This window comes from Acinonyx jubatus, chromosome D4 (assembly GCF_027475565.1).
Source record: "Acinonyx jubatus isolate Ajub_Pintada_27869175 chromosome D4, VMU_Ajub_asm_v1.0, whole genome shotgun sequence".
Lineage (NCBI taxonomy): Eukaryota > Metazoa > Chordata > Mammalia > Carnivora > Felidae > Acinonyx > Acinonyx jubatus.
Window position 1 is genome coordinate 53,502,982 of NC_069391.1, and position 20,131 is coordinate 53,523,112.

The 20,131-nt window shown below is 41.4% G+C and overlaps 1 protein-coding gene across 4 annotated transcripts in view; it reads left to right on the top strand.

Moving 5' to 3' along the window:
• FREM1 (FRAS1 related extracellular matrix 1) overlaps positions 1-20,131 on the top strand; it is a 309,646-nt gene that overhangs the window by 183,852 nt on the left and 105,663 nt on the right. For all 4 annotated transcript variants that reach the window (XR_008291182.1, XR_008291181.1, XR_008291183.1 and 1 more), the window contains 5 exons: positions 6,530-6,853; positions 9,559-9,667; positions 12,616-12,747; positions 15,002-15,346; positions 15,969-16,111. Coding sequence is in view for 1 of the 4 variants with exons in the window: in XM_053205086.1 (XP_053061061.1) it covers positions 6,530-6,853; positions 9,559-9,667; positions 12,616-12,747; positions 15,002-15,346; positions 15,969-16,111 (1,053 nt within the window). In the remaining 3 variants the exon portion in view is untranslated. The remainder of the gene's footprint in view (positions 1-6,529; positions 6,854-9,558; positions 9,668-12,615; positions 12,748-15,001; positions 15,347-15,968; positions 16,112-20,131) is intronic.

Genomic DNA, 20,131 nt, shown 5'->3' on the forward strand with positions numbered 1-20,131 from the left:
GCCGACTTCGGCTCAGGTCATGATCTCGCGGTTCGGGGGTTCAAGCCCCGTGTCAGACTCTGTGCCGACAGCTCAGAGCCTGGAGCCTGCTTCGGATTCTGTGTGTCTCTCTCTCTGTGTCTCCCCTACTCACATTCTGTCTCTCTCTCTCTCTCTCTCTCAAAAATAAATAAAGTTTAAAAAAATTAAAAAAAAAAAAGAACTGCAGGCTTGTTCTGCCAGTGAGTGCTTAAAATTGGATGGAGCCTTTGTGCAGACTGTCAGTCTATAATTTCTCCTCCCCGACTCTCTTCTAACTCTGCCACCACTAAGGCAATGGAGGAAGGACTGGGGCCAGTTACATGCTACCCTTCTTCTTCCTCCTCCCCCTTCAGTATTCTTCAGCTTGTCATTTGATCTTTTGTAGCACCCTCTCTTTGAGGTTTCATTTCCCCCTTCTTTTATAGAACCTCTTTTCCCCCATTAGAGGAAATGAGGGGGCGCACACATCCACTAGGTAAGTCCATGGGAAACTAGGAAGAAGGGGAAACCTAGTCCCATTTTTACGAGTATAGTGGATTATATCCTTTTCATTCTTCCAGACTTTTAGATGGAGGACTAGGTCATCAAAGAGACAGGCAGTCCCCCGAAGCCTCCTCCATCGTTCAATCTCTTTTAAATGTCCCGCCCTTCCCTTCTATTGACCTCACACTGACATGAAGGTAGAAGATGAAATCAATTTATATGAAATATTTAACATGCTACTCCACTGATTCATATACTCTAGAATTGGTTTATTTGGGTAGCTGAGCAACTGTGCACCAGCTAAAACAGCTCAGACTTCATGCTGACGTAAGATGATCCACGGTAGCATTCATGAAAGACCTCCATCTTTCAGACTTTGACTTCTCATTAGGATTCCTCCTAAGAAACTCAGATATTGAACATTATTATCCCCCCGCCCCCGCCAAGGAATTGGTAAGACAAGAAATGATAAGAAAATAATAAAGTAAGATCATAGAATTTTAGAATTGAGATAGACGGTCTGGTCAAATTGATTAGGTAAATAACTTGGAGAATCTTAAAGGATAGATTTCTGAGCCTCATGGTAGCGAAAAGCATGAACACTGGGCCCAGTTTGCCTGGGTTCAAATGTCTATTTAACTAGCTATCTGACTTCGGATTTTATACCTCAGGTTTTAAAACCTGAGAGAACCTACTTCTGAGAGTAAGCGAGAGAAATAAACAAGATGATACTTACAAAGCACCTGGCACATAGTAAGCACCATGCATGTTTTGCCAGTTAAAGAAGCTACCCAGGAAAAAATGGGTCATCAGCTACGTTTGGAAATGACTGGTGTAGCCTAACCCCTTGTTGTAGGGTGGTGGCCAGAGAAATTGCATGCCTTGTCCATACATATGTGGCTGTATGACTGAGCCAAGACTAAATGCTAGGCCTCCTATCTGTAGATGTCTTTTTGTCTTTTTGACACAAAGCTTTCACTTCTATTGATTTCTTATCTCCATTAAAAAAATTAGACCCATTTTTCTTCCTGACTCATTTTTCTTCCTTTAAAAAAATTTTTAAAAAATATTTCTTTAATTTTGAGAGAGAGAGGGAGAGAGAGAGAGAGAGAGAGAGAGAGAACCAGCAGGGCAGGGGCAGAAAGAGAGGAAAACACAGAATCCAAAGCAGGCCTCAGGCTCTGAGCTGTCAGCACAGAGCCCGATGCGGGGCTTGAACTCATGGACCATGAGATCATGACCTGAGCCGAAGTTGGACACTTAACCGACTAAGCCACCTAGGTGGCTCCCCTGACTGATTTTTCTTTTTTTTTTTTTACATCTCTATATTGAGTTAGGACTTTGTTTATATTTTCAGATCAGTTTGATTGGGATTTTACCCCTTTAAATGACCTTCTTGTTTTATTAACTAACTTACTCCATAGGCAATTTGGCATGTCACAAAACACATTCTTTTATGAATATCAAAACAATATGCTCACTGCAGAGAATAATTTTTAAAAACCTCATAGAAAGCACAATAAGAAAACAGAACGAGTTATGTTTCAACCCTTTTATACACACACACACACACACACACTTATACACATGGTAAGGAGACAGGTACAACAGTGTTGATTCTGTTTCATGCAACTGAATTTATACTATATTTGAAGTTTTAAAATCTTGTTATTTTATCATTTTTATGCCTGTACAGTCCATTCTCATCAAGTAACTAAATGACTCTTCACCCATAATTTCTTCTAGATTTTTAAGGATTTCTTGTTTACATTTGTTTTTGTAATCTACCCAAAATGAATTCCATAATATTGCGAAACACAGGAACAGTTTTTTTTCCCACGTAGCCCAGATTTCAGCACTTGGTATTGAAGAACTAACCTGTTTCTCATTGATTTTTGATGCTGCTTCTATTGCATAGAAAATATTATGTATATGACTTCAAGGCTAGTTCTTTTGTTCCTTAGATTTGCCTACTTATTCTTGTGCCAGTAGCATTCATTCTAAATATAAAAGGGCAATGATACACTTCAGTATTTTACAGGCAAGTTCTTCCTTGTCACTTGTCTTCAAAGTTTCCTAACCCATTCTCACCTATACGTAGTTCTCAAGCCCTAAGTAGTTTTATCGGGATTGGATTAAAACTGTATGCTATTTTGGAAGTAATTGGAATATTAGAACATTTAGCGTACTGAGCCTTCTTATGCAGAAATGAGGGATCTCGCTTCATCTAGGCAAATGTTCTTTGATGTGTTTCTGTAAAATTTGCAGTTTTCTTCGTGTAAGTTGAGCATACTTATTAAGGCCTGTCCAAGGCAGTGTGCTTTTGGGAAATTACTATGAATAGGCACTTTCCCCTCCATTATATCTTCTCATTGGTTACTGATGATAAATAGGAAAGCTATTTTTTGGTATAATTTTCTTTTATCTGGCTTCTTTCTTGAATTCAATTATTCCAAGAATTTTTAAATTCTTTGGGCTTTTGAAGACCATAATTATATCTTTCACTAATGATGATAATTTTGTCCTTTCTTTTTCAGTAATTATTCCTCTTATTTTTGCTATGTTCTCCACTGGTTTGGCCAGAATAATATTAAATATAATGATTCCTATAAGAATCCTTGTCTTGTCTATTTTATCAATATCAACTGCCCACGCTGTCCTTCTTTAATGCCTTTTGCCTTGATTCATCTTTCTTTGAAAGTAATATGACCACTTCTGCTTTTTTCTTTACATGGTAACTTTGGATTGTCCCTTTAATTTAATCTTTGTATGCAATTTTATTCTAAATGCCTCCCCTATAAGGCATAAGTAATTAGCTATTTAATTTCAGAATATTTGTCTTGAACATGGGAATATAAGCTATGGTTTTATAATAATGGGCATATATTTTTTCTGTCATCTTGTTTTATGTTCTCTTGCTAACTAAAAAAAAATTTGTCTTGTAATATAGATTATATTTTCTATGCCTTTTTCTTCACTTATTTGAAAGTCGTTTATCTGACCTTATGTTTTACTGGGATTTAGTTCTAAAATTGAAAACATTGTTTAACTTAAGTTTTTAATATTTAAGACAAAAAATGAAATGAGTCTTTTGGCTCCTTCCTGTATATGATGAGGATCGGTCCTATTTATCCTTTCTCCTAGTGATTGCCCATCTCCCCACCTTTGTTTATGCAATCTGAAACTTTAGTGGTCTCCTCAGTGGCTCAGTCAGTTGAGCCTCTGACTCTTGGTTTCAGCTCAGGTCATGATCTCATGGTTCGTGGGTTCAAGTTCTGTGTTGGGCACGGCAGTCACAGTGCACGGAGCCTGCTTGGGAGTCTCTCTCCTCTCTCTGTCTGCCCCTCCTCTGCTCTCACGCACTCCTGTGCACTCGCTCTTTTCTTCTGATGAAAATAAACATTTAAAAAAAATAAACATTTAAACATTTATAAGTAAACATTTAAAGAAATAAAATTTTAGTTCTAGCATTCAGTTATTATATTTGTTATTTCTTATATCATCTATCTTTTATTTCAAGTAAGCTCTTTTTGATGTTTATATCCATTTTGTTAACATGTCTAAAATAACATATTTATTTAGGCTTAACCCTAGGCTTAGATGGTCTTATTGTTCAGCACCAGTCCTTTTATGTTGTGATTTTCCCGTTCTTGAATTTTCCAATTATGACTCTATTTTTTAACGGCATGTGAAAAATAGATACTCTAAACCCTGAGATGTCTCAGCGTATCATTAATTTGTCTTCATAAAGCATGCAGCGGGAGGGGAGAGGGGCGATTGTCTCCTCTTTCTCTATTGTACTTCTCTCTTAGGAGTTTTGCTGGCTAGTTTCAGGACTTCTGACCTGGGGGGGCCAGTTTTTGGGGAGTGGTGGGGAGAGCGTTGAATGAGACACTGATAGAATATGACTTCATGCCCCCTAAGTCTGGCAAATGTTTCAAGCTGCTTCTTTGTCCCCAGGGCAGTTTCCTGCTTTCTCTGGGGATCCCCGGTCCTGGACGTCTCCTACTGGTGGATCTCATCTCCAGAGGAGGCGTTTCTGAGTATTCACTTGCAAGTCCTCCCATAGCTCCTAGGATGATTCCCACCTCCAGCTGCCTGTGGCAGGGATTCTTTGCCTTCTCGCAGAAGCACCCAAAAGGTCAGGGTCCAGGATGACCCCACACTAATCCTCTGTCTCACTTGGCCCATATCTGGAGCACTCAGATATTTTTCTCTGCTGCAAACAAGGACTACAGGCAGATCCCAGAACAGACACCATTATTCTTCTGCGTCTGGCTACTTAGTTCCTCCTGTATGAGCATCAGTCCTTTGTGTTCTTACCTGTAAAAGATACATTTTAAGGCTGGTCTCAAGGAAACTTCTCTCTGGACACTGGATACCAGAGACAAATATAGCATTGCCCACTTTTCCGCTTCATGGAGGCGTGTGGGGTTGGGGACCAAAGGAGTGACTCAGCACAACAATGCACTCTTCTCTACGAAGAAAACTTTCTCTTCCCCTCTCAACCCTTCTCTGTTCTTGTAGTGAGTGAGAGGGTTCTAGAGTCTGGAACTGGTTCTAGACAATCTGTTTTCTAAATTCTGCCTATAGTATTGGTATCACATTCACTTTGAAATCTGTTGTCACTTTCATTGGAACTTTAGTTCAGCCTGAGCCAAAAAGAATTCCATTTTTAGCATTTTGTTGCATACAGATTACAACTTCTAGTCCAATATCCAGAGTTCAGCATACTGAATGTGACTTATTTGGGGGTCCAGTATTTCCATTTCACAAATGGGTGGAGGGGGAAAGATCTAGGAATTAAATAGCTTGATTAAAATCGTAAGTGCTGGACATAGAATCAAAAGGACATTTCCTTCTGATGCCAAAACTATTGTCCCTTTTCAACCCCAGCTACATGTTAGAGTCACCAGAGAGCTTTAAAAATACCAGTTTTTTCAGAATGCAAGCTGGTGCAGTCACTCTGGAAAACAGTATAGAGGTTCCTCAAAAAACTAAAAATAGAACTACACTACGACCCAGCAATTGCACTACTAGGCATTTATTCACGGGATACAGATGTGCTGTTTCAAACGGACACATGCACCCCCATGTTTGTAGCAGCACAGTCAACAATAGCCAAAGTATGGAAAGAGCCCAAATGTCCATCGGTGGATGAATGGATAAAGAAGATGTGGTATATCTATACAATGGAGTATTACTCGGCAATCAAAAAGAATGAAATCTTGCCATTTGCAACTACGTGGATGGAACTAGAGGGTATTATGCTAAGTGAAATTAGTCAGAGAAAAACAAATATCATATGACTTCACTCATATGAGGACTTTAAGAGACAGATGAACATAAGGGAAGGGAAACAAAAGTAATATAAAAACAGTGAGGGGGACAAAACAGAAGAGACTCATAAATATGGAGAACAAACTGAGGGTTACCGGAGGGGTTGTGGGAGGGGGGATGGGCTAAATGGGTAAGGGGCACGAAAGAATCTACTCCTGAAATCATTGTTGCGCTAGATGCTAACTAACTTGGATGTAAATTAAAAAAATAAATAAATAAAATTAAAAAAAAATACCAGTTTTCTGGACATCTGGGTGGCTCAGTCAGTTGAGCTTCCGACTTCGGCCCAGGTCATGATCTCACAGTTCGTGGGTTTGAGCCCTGCATTGGGCTCTGTGCTGACAGCTCAGAGCCTGCAGCCTGCTTCGGATTCTGTATCTCCCTTTCTCTGTCCCTACTCTGCTTGTGCTCTCTCTTTCTCTCTCTCTTTCTCTCAAAAATAAATAAACATCAAAAATTTTTTAAAAAATGCCAGTTTTCTTGTCCCTTTTTTGGAACAACTAAATTAGAACCCATGGAGATAGGTCTTGGGCATTTAGTGTATGTTTAAAACTCTCCGGTGATTCTCATGTGCAGCCAGGTTTCAGGTGACTAAAGGACACTCCGTCTACCATCCTGGGAACCAGATATGTGATAGCTTTACTTATGTTGTTTCTTCCCTCATATTTTCTTTCCCCTCCAAAAGTCAGAGAGTGCGTGGTTGCCCGTCTATATCAGAGCCGGCATTCCTAATCAGATTCCAAGGGCTGCGTTCATGGCCATGTTCATTCTGGAAGTGGATCAGTTCATCCTGACCTCTTTGACCACAGCCGTTCTGGACTGTGAAGAGGATGAGACGCCCAAGCCCTTGCTGGTGTTCAACGTTACTAAGGCCCCACCCCAGGGCTATGTGACTCATCTGTGGGATCACACCAGACCCGTCTCCTCGTTCACCTGGAAAGATCTAAGCGACATGCAGATAGCCTATCAGCCGCCAAACAGCAGCCATTCTGTGAGGAGACATTACGAGGTAAGAAGAAAGGGAGACAAAGCTTCCAGCCTGTTTGGTATTTACAGAGTTCTCAGAGAGGCCACTTCCCTTAACCTTCAGGTGAGTTTGTACAGTCGTTGCCTCAGAGGAGAGTCCATCACGGTAAATCTGGAGGCAGATTCAATGCCTAGAGGAGCCTGGCAGGTGATCCAAAGAGCAAATCCGGCTGGGGTGGGGGGACAGGGGGGGAGGGACACTGCAGGGACTGAAAAGAGCTGTCCGTTTAGAAGGCACAGGTACAGCGGGGCTCCAATGACTGCTGCCCTGTAAGAATACAAGCAAACAGACATACCGGATAGCTATAACTCTTGTCCTGCAGAGACATTGGAAATCTGTAAATTTGTAAATATGTTTCAATTTTTTAAGTGTATTTATTTTGAGAGAGAGACAGAGAGAGTGAGCAGGCATGGGGCAGAGAGAGAATCCCAAGCAGAGAGAATCCCATCCGCACTGCCAGCGCGGAGCCGGATGCAGGGCTCAAACTCACGAACTGTGAGATCATGACCCGAGCTGAAACCAAGAGACGCCAACCAGGCTCCCCTCAGTGTTTCGATTTTTAAATATATAATACATATTAAAATAAAATTTAAATAAATAAATAAATAAATAAATAATAAATACTAAGAGTTTTAAAAGTTTTAAAATTGTGCCAGCTACAAAATATTTCTGAGGACCACTTGTGGCCCAGAGCTCACCAGTTTGAGCTGGCATCCTTGAAAGCCTTCCTGCATTACAGAGACCATTGGAGTTAGAGATGACTTTGTCTACAATCTTTTCATTAATGCATTCTATTATTCCTTCTTGTTTCGGAGTGGGGGGGGGAGTGTTTTACTGGGATCCTTACTTTTAATGAATAGCACTGACTCAGGATAGAAGACTTTATAGTCTCACTGGACGACTAATTTCCCTGTCAAACACTTTCTGTCAGGGAAGTCCTCTGCCTAATCTAAGTACCGTCTGCTACTATTCCAGCCTCTTTCCTCCTGTTTGGTTTCGGATGGGAGTTGAGAGCCGCTGGTTACAGTCTTGCAATAATAATGCTTAACCAACCTGTAGACCTACCAGTGAGTTGATTCAAACAGGATGGAAATTTTAAATGAGCGGGTTGACACAGACTTGAGTTCAGGCTTATTAAGGAAAATGAGTGGCCCTGAGATTCCAAATTGTCCTCCACTGAATTTAGGCATTTTCTGCATTTAGCCTCCAGGGCAGGCAAAAGACTTCAGGCTACAAACGTCGTCCTTTTCTTTTCTTCATTTCCTAAGAGTAAATGGTGGCTGTTTTTTTCATGCTGCCCTCACCTCTCGTTCCTTCTGTATGATGAAGTAATTTCTCATCAGACGTCTGCTTTTACCTCGAGCTCATAAACAAAGCATGGCTACTCTGGCTGCTTCATGTATGCGTTTTCTGACATCGTACAATGTAATCTTAAAGCAGAACCTGTCCAAATGTGTGTTTCTGTTGCTGTTGTTAGAAGGTGACTCTCAATTTTCTCAGTGGAGATGAGGCGCTTTATAGACCCTGTGGGCTGGAAGCCCTGGGGTCATTCAGCCACCTGGGATGGGGCCCCCGAGAGCATAACCATGGCCAATGCTTCTGGAGCTAACCGCCCCTTCCCTGGACTGTAATGCCAAGGAGGTCCATTCTTTCAGCCATGAAAATTCAAGCTCATTTTATGAAGTGTGTGTTCGTTTGAGGAGAGTGTTTCTTAGTGAGCATGTAACATACCATTTCATATGGCTCAACCTAATAAACATTTATATTACACCTACAAGAGATATCCCCACCTCCCTTATAATTCCACTTTTAGTCCGTTAATTTTGGCAGCCTTGAACCTGTTCCTTTTGTTACTGTGGTAGTTGCTGACATGTTGCTGTTTGAGCATTTATCCTCTCAAATGGACCAAATGGACAATCAGTGTCAATGGACATTCTTCAACAATAGGCGTGTGCCTCCTATTTCTGTATTATACCTTGTCCTTTTCTGTCAACCCCTGGTGCGATACATGAACGACACATAATAAGGCTCAACACATATCCTATAACCCCATTTATTAGCTATGGATTTCATGGATGCAAATAAAATCTGGACATTTAAAAATATGTCTGGAGAGATATATGCCTCTAGACCAGGGTCTTTTAAAAGCAGCACCCCTGACATTTTGCACTAGATAATTCTTTGTTGTGGGGGCTGTCCTGTGCATGATAGTATGTGGCAGCATCCCTGGCCTCTGTCCACCGAATGCCGGTAGGACCCCTCATCACACACACACACATTTGTGAGCCCAAAAATGTCTCCAGACATTCCCACATGTCCCCTGGGGGAACAAAGTCTCCCTCATTTAAAATCTACAGCTCTAGACCCTGTGCCTTTGAGAGAAGCTCGAGTGTTCTCATGCTGCTCTGACATAGTCTCCTGATCAAATGCGGGGACGCTTCTCCAGCGTATCTGCTTACTTCCGGTTACGAACTTGTTGTATGGAGACGAAAATTTTAAAATACTGTTAACTGAGGAACAAGATCTAGAGCCTGAAAAAGTGAGATGAGGTTGTCAAAAAATGAGATCAGGCGACGGCTGAACCTATATCTGTTTTGCCTCCAGGTGTGATGTATACCCCGGGAATAATGGTATTTTGTAGCTGTAAATTATCAACGTGTGATTCCTATGCAACTGTTTGTTTACAGGTGGAGGTGGAGGCTTACGACTTCTTCTTTGAGAGGAGCGCACCCATTACAGTCCACATCTCCATCAGAACAGCGGATACGAATGCCCCGCGAGTGTCCTGGAACACAGGTGAAGTTCAGTGTAAGGCATTAAGCAGCACAGCCCTGAAGGGAAGACAGGAAAGTGCATGGGTCGGGAAAGAAAGGTCGTTTTCTTCCCATTTCACACATGAGGCAACCGAAACCCAGCCAAGTTAACGGTATCAGATAGTTGTTTCTGTTTTGTTTTGTTTTTCCTGCCTGCGGGGTGAGAAATTTGAAACCAGGACTCCTGTGCTGTGAAGCCACGTTTTTTTTTTCCTCTGTAGGAAATAAGCCAAAAGGACACCTTTCAACTGAATGCGGCAAGAAAGTAACTATTTGTGATTTTGAGCTACAGTTGGACTGAGACGGAAAAGGTCTCTTATTCGAACCGTTCAGAGAAAGGGAAGGAAAATGGAGACCAATTCATTGTCCTGTTGTGGGGACATGCAGGGAAGCCATAATACAAGAATAAGAGCTTAAACTGCTTTATTTGTTTTAAAAGAAGGTCACTTCCGAGTGGTCTTATGATGCAAGGTATATATTTAGATCAGATGTAAATGTGGAAGGTGAATGAAGATTTTCCCCTTTCCCGCTGATTCCATTGATAGCAGTCAAGACCTACTTATAAGCAGTGGTGGTAGGCTCTGTGAAGGGGAAAATATTTCTGTCTGATTTAAATCCTCAGGTGGTGGCTTATACTCTGTGTGTGTGTGTGTGTGTGTGTGTGTGTGTGTGTGTGCACGCCTTTGCATGCAGGTACACACACACATGTGTTTGTATGTGTGTGAGTTTGGGTCATGATGGAGAACATTGGGAGATGTCCCACTCTACCTCTGCTAGAGGGATAATAAAAGAAAAGAAAGAATTGGCAACCTGAACTTTATAATAATCATATACTAAGTGGATTATGGCTTGAGCACAGATTATTCATAGTCTGTGTGATCTGTGAAATCCATGCTTGTTAAGAGAGCTCCAAATCTGGTTTTGGCTACTTTGGACATCAGAATCTTTTTTTTAGATGGAATTTTACTTATTATGGCTTAATATAGGTTCATCATTGAAAACTTGGAAAGTGTATCAGACAGAATAAATTGAATTAATGGATAATAATAATAATAATAATAGTGAATGGATAGAAATTAATGAAATCATAATGGATGAATGAATGAAATAGTAATGAATGAATGAAATCATTCATTACTCCACCGCAAAGACAGAATCACTGTTAATATCTTGTTATAATACACTTCTCTTCTTGCTTGCTCTGTGTCCCGTGATGCCTTGTCCTATGTGTAGCACACACTCTGGGCTTCAAAACCCTTTTATGAGTCGCAGAGATTATATGTGCTTGTCCTCCCTCCCTCCTTCCCTCCCTTCTTTCTTCCCCGTCTCCCCCCTCCTCCCTTTCTACCCTCCCCCTCTCTCTTTTTCTTTCCCTTTCTTTCCTTCTTTCTTTCTTTCTTTCTTTCTTTCTTTCTTTCTTTCTTTCTTTCTTTCTTTCTTTCTTTCTTCCTCCCTCCCTCCCTCCCTTCTTTCCTTCCTTTCTTCCATCCATCCATCCATCATATCCATCCATCCTTTCATCATAGTGTATGTCTTATTCCAGGTTCCCTAGCAAACAGCCCCTGAGGCAGATCATAGGCACTAACCCTATACTGAAAACAGGAATAACAGGGAAAGGAAGTTGTGGGGGAACAAATAAAAAGGGAGGGTGACTGAGTTTATCAGAAAGTGAAGTTGTTTGTTCAGTCAGGCTGGTGTTTCCAGGTGGAGATGGAAGCACCGTGTGTGGGAAGGGCCAGAGGTGGGCTGGGGAAAGGGTGAGTAGTCTCTCTCTCAGCTCCTCCCCATCTCCTGTCTCACTGTGGTCAGTTTGCCTCACTGGATGTCAACTCCCCACATGTCCACGATGTGCTGTCTGGTCCTTCTTTGTAGCCGCTACAAACTTCCAGGGCCCCATGGTATAGGACCCGGCCACGGTCACAAGGGAGGTCATGCCAAAACCTGGCCCTTGCCCAAGAGGACGATTGACGTAACCAGCCTTATCAGAACATGAGACAGTGGTGGCAGCCGGGACTTTACAATTGCGGGGACCTTTACAGGCTGCTGCGGCGAGAAGGCAGGCACACGGTCATAGCCAGGGAGGCAGGGGAAGCTGGGCGGGTTTAAGGGGAAATGTAAGTGGGTCTGCCAGGACATCGCCTTTAAGTTTTATCAACTTAAAACCTTAAAAAGCTTGTTCCCTTTCAAGATTCTTGGCAATCTGCCAGCTCTCGGATCCACTGAGTAATGGGAACGCTTGATGATGCTCAGCTCCCTGTTTCTAACTGGAGTGTTCCATCCGAATCTGTATCTTGCTGCTCTAAGCAGCACTTAACCCCCTCTCCCCAGATTTCCTCCAGCATACTGGGTCCAAGGAGAAGGTTTTATTTCAGTTCCTTTAGTTACAGAAGTTCCTTCTTTCCTCGAGCCTGGAATAAAATTCAGCCCTCATTTCGAAGTGTCAGACACTTCATGTTCAAGACCATTAACCACTCCCCTAACACCGTAGCTCTGTATTTGCACACGTAGCCATGTTACATTCTCTGTCCTGTGGGCTACTGTTGCACTCATAACTTATATGGAAAAGCTCTTCTGATTCTCTTGCCCACTTCAGATATCTGAATGTCACCTTTGAAAAATGCCTTGTGGACATTTTTGAATGAGAGACCCCTGTGAGCATAACACCTATTCTTTCCTTACGGGTTTCTTTTCTGGCACCACCGTGCCTCCAACTGGTATATATCACAAGGAACCAGTTATCAGACTGGGGTTAATAGTATTAGATGCGGAAATGTTACTAAAAATAAAAGCTAAACTCCAGTTTCTTAAAAAGCTTTCAAAGATACAATTTTCAGCTAGTTTTGTGAGTGAAAATTCATTAATCTGGTCTTCAAGTGGGGAGGTTGGCACGTCATAGAACTTTCTAGGACACTTTCCTGTTTTCTCTTGTAGGTCTGAATCTTCTGGAGGGGCAGTCTCGGGCCATCACTTGGGAACAGTTTCAGATTGTTGACAATGATGACATCCGTGCTGTCCAGCTGGTCACCGTGGGTGGCCTGCAGCATGGACAGCTTACAGTAAGAGGTGAAAGATCAACCTCTGACCTAGGAGAGAACCCAAGAGTCTTTTCTCCAAAAGCAGATCATATTTAACAGGATACACATAGCATCTCTTGGGCCTCATTTCTTTTTTAAAGTTAAAAAAAAAATACTTATTTACTTCATTTTTGAGGCAGGGAGAGAGACAGAGCGTGAGCGAGGGAGGGGCAGAGAGAGAGGGAGACACAGAATCCGAAGCAGGCTCCGGGCTCTGAGCCGTCAGCCCAGAGCCCAACGTGGGGCTCGAACCCATGAACTATGAGATCATGAATTGGACCAATACCGGACACTTAACTGACTGAGCCACCCAGGTGCCCCTCCTGGGCCTCATTTCTAAGCGAATTGTCATATCCGGAAAGTGTGGAGTTCTTGAAACCATTCGTTTTTGTGTTAGGGTGCTCCCATCAGTGGATGACAATTCACAGGCAGCATCTTGTGCTTGGCTCATTATTTAAATCTCACATGCCATGTAGGACTCCTTCTAAACATACTCTTTAACTGATGAGCTTATCCCAGTGGGAAGACAAAATATTTCCCTCTCGTTTCTCTGATTCAGAGGAATGTATTAAAGAACAGAAAACCTTAGTTTTTTAAATACTTGGTAATCATTATGTTATTAGTATAATTATGTTATTATGTTAATTATAGTATAACTATAAGAGGAGTAGTTAACAAGGCAATATCCCTAATAAAAATAATCCTCCTATCACATAACATAGTCCATTCCGTATAATGAGCTCAGAGGATTTAATTCAATTATCCTCTTGGTGTTCCTAACTATAAAGCAGAAAGAGAGCTCTTTTTTATTATCATTTGTGATTAGGAATTCTGAACTGAAAAGTGAAGTCATCCTAGGAGAGTAGGAGATCAGCTTAGGGGGATGTTCAGCTGCATGTAAGGAAAACCCAACTACAGTGACTTAGAAACTCAAGAGTAATTTTCCTCATGTGATAAGTTGCCCAGAGGTAGGCATTCCAGATCCATGATGCCAGCAGCTCATTCTGTCCTGACAGTGGTCTCACGATAGCACCTATACCTTCAGACTTCCGGTCTGCATCCCGGGAAGGAAGAAAGAGAAGGGATGATGAAAAAAGTTACGTCGCTTCATTTGTTTTCTTTAACAACTTTCCCCAGGAACCTGATACAGTGGGTTCCACTTAAATCCACCAAGTCACATACTACCCCCTGGATGCAGTAGGGTCTGGGAAACTGAGTATTTTCAAATGGTCATATTACCATTCCAAATAACACTAGGATTCTGGTACTGGCGAAGAAGCAGAAAGTGGCTATTGGGCGAGTGAACTGTGATGTCCATTGTACAAATGTTTAATCACTTATTCCAGTGGGCTTTGATAGAACCATAGTGTGGGGAGAGTACAGGGAAATCGGCCATCAAGAATCGTAATCGCTTATACAGAGTGAAGCAATGTGGAAATCAAGAGAAGAGTGATAGCCCATAATGACGTTCTAGTGCGGAGGAGGTAGAAAATCGTAGCATTTATGATTTGTACCAGATACTGTACAAAGCTTTCTACATTATATCAGCTTTATGAAATGTAGTACTATTATTATTCCCACTTTACAAATGGGGAACCTGGAATTTAGAGAAGTTGACTCGTGTATGTACCTAGAAAGTGGCCGAACTGGAATTTGAACCCAAATACCTAGGCCATTTGGTAGCAGAGCTGTAGCTCTTGGGCAATAAGCCAGTGATTCTCGAACTTTAGCGTGTGTTAGACTCTCCTGGAGGTTTGATAAAACCTCACCTCCAGGACTTCTCACCTCCAGGACTTCTACTCAGTGGGTCTGGGGGGAGGGCCAGAGAACTTGCATTTCCAACGACTTCACAAGTGGTACTGATGCTCCTGGCTCAAGCCTGCTCCTCAGGGAAGTGCTGCCATGTTGAATGGTAATTAACACTTTTTGTCAGCTTACTGTTCTTTACGTTCTCTCATCCTTCCTAGGGAATATGAGGTGGGTCTTATTATCCCTGTTTTATAGATGAGTCTCAAATGAATTAAGTGCCTTGCCCAAGTCCACACAGCCAGTGAGTGTTACAGCCCCTATTCAAAACCAGTTCTGTGGTGGCCCAGAGCCCACTAAACAAGATTGTTTGTCTAGGTGAGGCAGGTATCAGCTGGCCCATTTCCTTCATGCCCTTTCTTCTACGGCTGCTTTTGCTGCAGCTGCTCCCTCTGCACCCCTCATTCAGTCAGCCCCATCTCTGTTCTCTCCATCAGGGAGGAAAGGATTTCTCTTCACTGTGGCTGACCTTCAGGCTGGAGTTGTTCGCTATCATCATGACGACAGTGACTCCACCAAAGACTTTGTGGTCTTCAGGATATTCGATGGCCATCACAGCATCCGCCATAAGTTTCCCATCAACATTTTGCCCAAAGATGACAGTCCCCCGTTCCTCATAAACAATGTAGTAATTGAACTGGAGGAGGGACAGACCATACTGATCCAGGGTTCCATGCTGAGAGCATCAGATATGGACTCCAGTGATGACTACATCTTCTTTAATATCACAAAACCCCCTCAGGCCGGAGAGATCATGAAGAAGCCAGGGCCAGGGCTGATAGGTAAGTTCTGAATAGTTATGATCGCTGATGTCGGAATTTGTGCAAGGGTGGACATCAAGTTTATGAGGTGAGATACTATTATCATTCCCATTTTGTGGATGGGAAGCCTGACACTTAGAAAAGTTAAACTAATCTATCCAAGATCGTGCAAGTAAAAAATTCCAGAGCTCTGTGTCAAGGTAACCATTACATTATGAAAAATTATGTCGGCCAAGCAGGATGAAAGAACAAGTAAGTTTGAAGAGGAATATTTGGCTTAATGCTAAATTGTTTATAAAGTAATTTCATGAATGACGTTTGCTTATGCTTTATGAAAATAATTTCATAACTATTTCTTAAAGTAGTCAGGAGTAACAAAAGAGGGAACAAGCAGTTTAGTTAAGACTATGTGTCTTAAAGATATTTTTGTAATGCTCATTTTTCTACGTATGGTAAGACAGGTGTAGCAACTTAAAATTTTCTGCTTATTATTTATAAGCTTTGATGAAAGTATCTGATGAAGACTCCTTGGCTGCATACAATATACTAGGCAGAGAATACTTTGGAGATAAGTCCAATATCTTTATACCCCAACACTTGGAAGATTGTTACAAAAGTATGTGGTATTTTGTGGACCCAACAGGCTATCCTGTCCCTGGCTTCCTTCAGAGGGATCTGTTTAATGGCATCATTCACTATCGTCACTTTGGTGGAGAGATCTTTGAAGACTCTTTTGAATTTGTCCTGTGGGATAGCCATGAACCTCCAAATCTCTCAGTGCCACAGGTAAGAGACCATCTCCGAATACTTTCGCCAAGTCTTGTCCACAGATACTGGTTCTGGGTGGTGGTGTAAGAAAATACATGAAAACAGGTTTTAAGATCGAAAGTTTGAGAAGCAAAGGATTTAGCAAAATTAAGTCAACTTGTTTGCAACATGCCTTCTCTGCCATTTACTTTGCTGATAAGTTTTATAAATTTCTGTGTATGTAGCATTTCCAAGGTCATTCAACCATGGGTCCTTTTATATAAAATGCCTCCCCAAATTTGCTGACTTCATAACACTCAAGAGAACACTGACTTTTATGTATGGCAGTTGAGGTATGGTCTCTGAAGCTACATTGCTTTATGTTTCTCTCCTGTCCTTGACCCTAACTGATTGATCTGTGCCTCAGTTTCCTTATCTGTAAAATAGATAATAATACAACTTCCTTATAGAGAAATTGTGAGGGTAAGTGAGATAATTACATAACTACATAAACAAACTACTGAGAACTTTCTGGCACATGGTAAGTACTCAGTAGATAAATTAGCTATTATTTATTATTGGTTTTGAAGAACTAGGAGTTTTACTACCACTCGAGTGTATCATTTAAGGATATAGGATGAAGAAATAGGCTTAAGGAGGCATTCTTATAAAGAAATTACAGAAAATGGAGTTAGTGTAGGATCTGAAAAACTATAAAGTATAGTTTATAGGGTAGACTCCATGCAAGGAGAGGATGGTTGATGGTAGGGGTAGAAAAAGACAGCTGAAAATAAGAGATCACTTACTATACATGGTTCTTTTTGATGAGTATTTTCTCCTTATTATCTTGGAAGGTAGCATGTGTAGAGACCTAGCAAATCTGGAACCAGCTCTAGAATGATTTCTTAAAGGGGCGCCTGGGTGGCTCAGTCGGTTAGGCATCCGACTTCTGCCCAGTTCATGATCTCACGGTTCGTGAGTTCGAGCCCCGCATCAGGCTCTGTGCTTGGAGCCTGGAGCCTGGAGCCTACTTTGGATTCTGTGTCTCCCTGTCTCTCTCTGTACCTCCCCAGCTCATGCTTGCACTCTGTCAAAAGTAAATAAAGAAGGGGCGCCTGGCTGGTTCAGTCGGTTGAGTGGCCGACTTCGGCTCAGGTCATGATCTCGCGGTCCGTGAGTTTGAGCCCCACGTCAGGCTCTGTGCTGACAGCTCAGAGCCTGGAGCCTGTTTCAGATTCTGTGTCTCCCTTTCTCTGACCCTCCGCCGTTCATGCTCTGTCTCTCTCTGTCTCAAAAATAGATAGATGTTAAAAAAAAAAAATTAAAAAAAATAAAGAAAATTTTTAGAATGATTTCTTAAAGCGTGTGTCCCTATTGGTTATATAATGTGTTCTTGTAATGCCACAGTCACTTACACTAGCCACTGCATAGGTGATTGAGCTATTCATCTGTAACAAAAATGGATAATCAAGAAGAATGATGTCAGAGAGCCCAGAAACTGAAGGAAGTAGGTGACCCCTGTTAAGAGGGAATGGAAAATGAATGAGAAATTTCCTTTCTTTCTTTCTTTCTTTCTTTCTTTCTTTCTTTCTTTCTTTCTTTCTTTCTTCCTTTCTGTTTTTTTTTTTTAGAAATTTCCTAATTCATCTGCTTATTGAATAAGAAATCAATTCCCTTAAACATAACAACACCCTCTTTTCATCAATATGCCATTTCTAGTTTACATTTTTGCTTGAGACCTTGGCTGACTTGATAATCTGAAATGGCAATTACTAATAGGGTTTGCTTTAAATCTTCTGTTGTATCTATTCAAACAGACCTGTTTCTGAGTAGAACACCATACCACTTTTAGCAGATTATGTGTTTGTTTTTGAAATCAAAAGCTCAGAACTTCTGCTATTACGTATTTTATACATCATAGATATAGATTTATTGATATTCATATATTTAGAGATCAAATGGAGATGTGAGATCGCTCTGTAATAAGGAAATGAAAACTGTATTGAAACAGAATTATTTGTGAATCTTGGCAAATAACTCAGACTAAACTCTGTAGATCCAGTTATAAGTTTATTCCCTGGGATGGATAGATTTCGAAAGAAGAGGTCATAATTATGTTTTTCTTTGCTTTCATCTTCCTAATCTATGTTGAGAAAGAGCGAGAGAGACCAACTCTATAAATCTGCTGTGTTTTCACATACCACTTATTCTTTGGCTCCTAAATATTCTCCAGCTCAACCTTAAGTGCCCACCTCTGTACCTGACATCACTACATATGTGTGTCTCAGCATTTTATTTATTTATTTATTTATTTATTTATTTATTTATTTATTTATAATTGGAGAGAGTGAGAGAGCATGTACTCATGAGTAGGGGAGGGGCAAAGAGAGAGAATCACAAGCCCGCTCCATACTCCATGCAGAGCCTGACACGGGGGCTTGATCCCATGACCCTGGGATCATGACCTGAGGCAAAATCAAGAGTCAGATGCTCACCCAACTGAGCCACCCAGGCACCCCCCATCAGCATTTTCAAGTCCCCATGTCCACAATCCATAAGACATTTGGAATATTTCCTCCCAGACTTTCACAAAACCACTTTAATTAGAAAATCTGAAGTCATCCCCAGCCCTTTTTTTTTTCCGTCTAATGTCTGCGGAACCCATCAGTCAGCAGGTCTTACTGAATCTACTTGATAGATTTCTCTCATCCATCTCTACCTCTCCACCCACTGCCAGTGTGTTAGTTCCAATTTTCATCTTTTGGGGAAGGGGTTATTATCAGAATCCCTCACATGGTCCTTTAAGAATAGGATAGATCGGGTCACCTGGCCACCTCAGTTGGTAAAGCATGTGACTCCTGACCTCAGAGTTGTGAGTTTGGGACTCACATTGGGCATGGAGCCTACGGAAAATAAAGATTAAAACAGAAGAATAGAGGACATCGGCCACATCCCTGTAATTGAGGACAATTAAAATCCATTAATACAGTGTCAGGGTGTTTGGTAGCATTCATCTAGCCCCAGTTTTTCCCCACTTTTGAGTTGCGGCAGCTTTAGCTTCATCCATTTCTAGATGGACCTACTCTCAGCTCTAACATCACCTGCTCCAGCAGTCCTTCTCTGATGCCCTCATTCCACACCTCCTCCAGGCTGAGTCAACGTGTCCTTTGATGTTATCTGATATCAAATAACTATAACGTGAGGCCATTATTTGTTTTATGGGATCAACTATAAGCTCACTGATGGGAGGAATCCCAAATTATTTATCTCTGTGTCTTCAGATATTGGTACCAGACTCAAAGTAGAACCTCAAGAACTGTTTTTTTGTTTTGTTTTTGGTTTTGTTTTGTTTTGTTTTGTTGTCCCAAAATGAACTCTGATTTTTCAACCTTTATTGGAAGTAAGAGGAAACAAGACTGAGACATTTGGTAGGAACTGGGGAAGGAGTGACATGGGGGAGGAATGACTGTAAAGCTTTATTCGTCAGAGTTTCTAGGAATTGGTGTGCGCATAACAGCAAAACAAGTATCTTGTGTGTGTGTGCTGGTAAGCGTTTTTGTGTTGTGAGCCCCCAATAGCATCATTGAAACTTGAATTTTTAAGGAACTTGCACAATCATTTAGTCTACTTGATGATTGCACCTTCAATTTGGGCAAGTATCTAGTCATGTCTTACAGATGAAAATTCAACAAAATTTGTAAAATAGTCAAAAATATCTGCAGCCTTCCACCATCAACTGAGAGTCTAGGGGCACCTGGGTGGCTCAGTCGGTTAAGTGTCCGACTTTGACTGAGGTCATGATCTTGTGGTTTGCGAGTTCGAGCCCCGCATCGGGCTCTGTGCTGTCAGCTCGGAGCCTGGAGCCTGCTTCGGATTCTGTGTCTTCCTCAATCTCTGCCCTTCCCCACTCATTCTCTCTCTCTCTCTCAAAAATAAATAATAAAAACATTTGAAAATAAAGAAAAAAGAAAGTCTAGATAAGAAGGTTGCTTGACGGGAGCTTTTGTGATCAGAAGTTTCCACAGTGACTAAAAATTAACTCAGGCACAAGATTGCTTA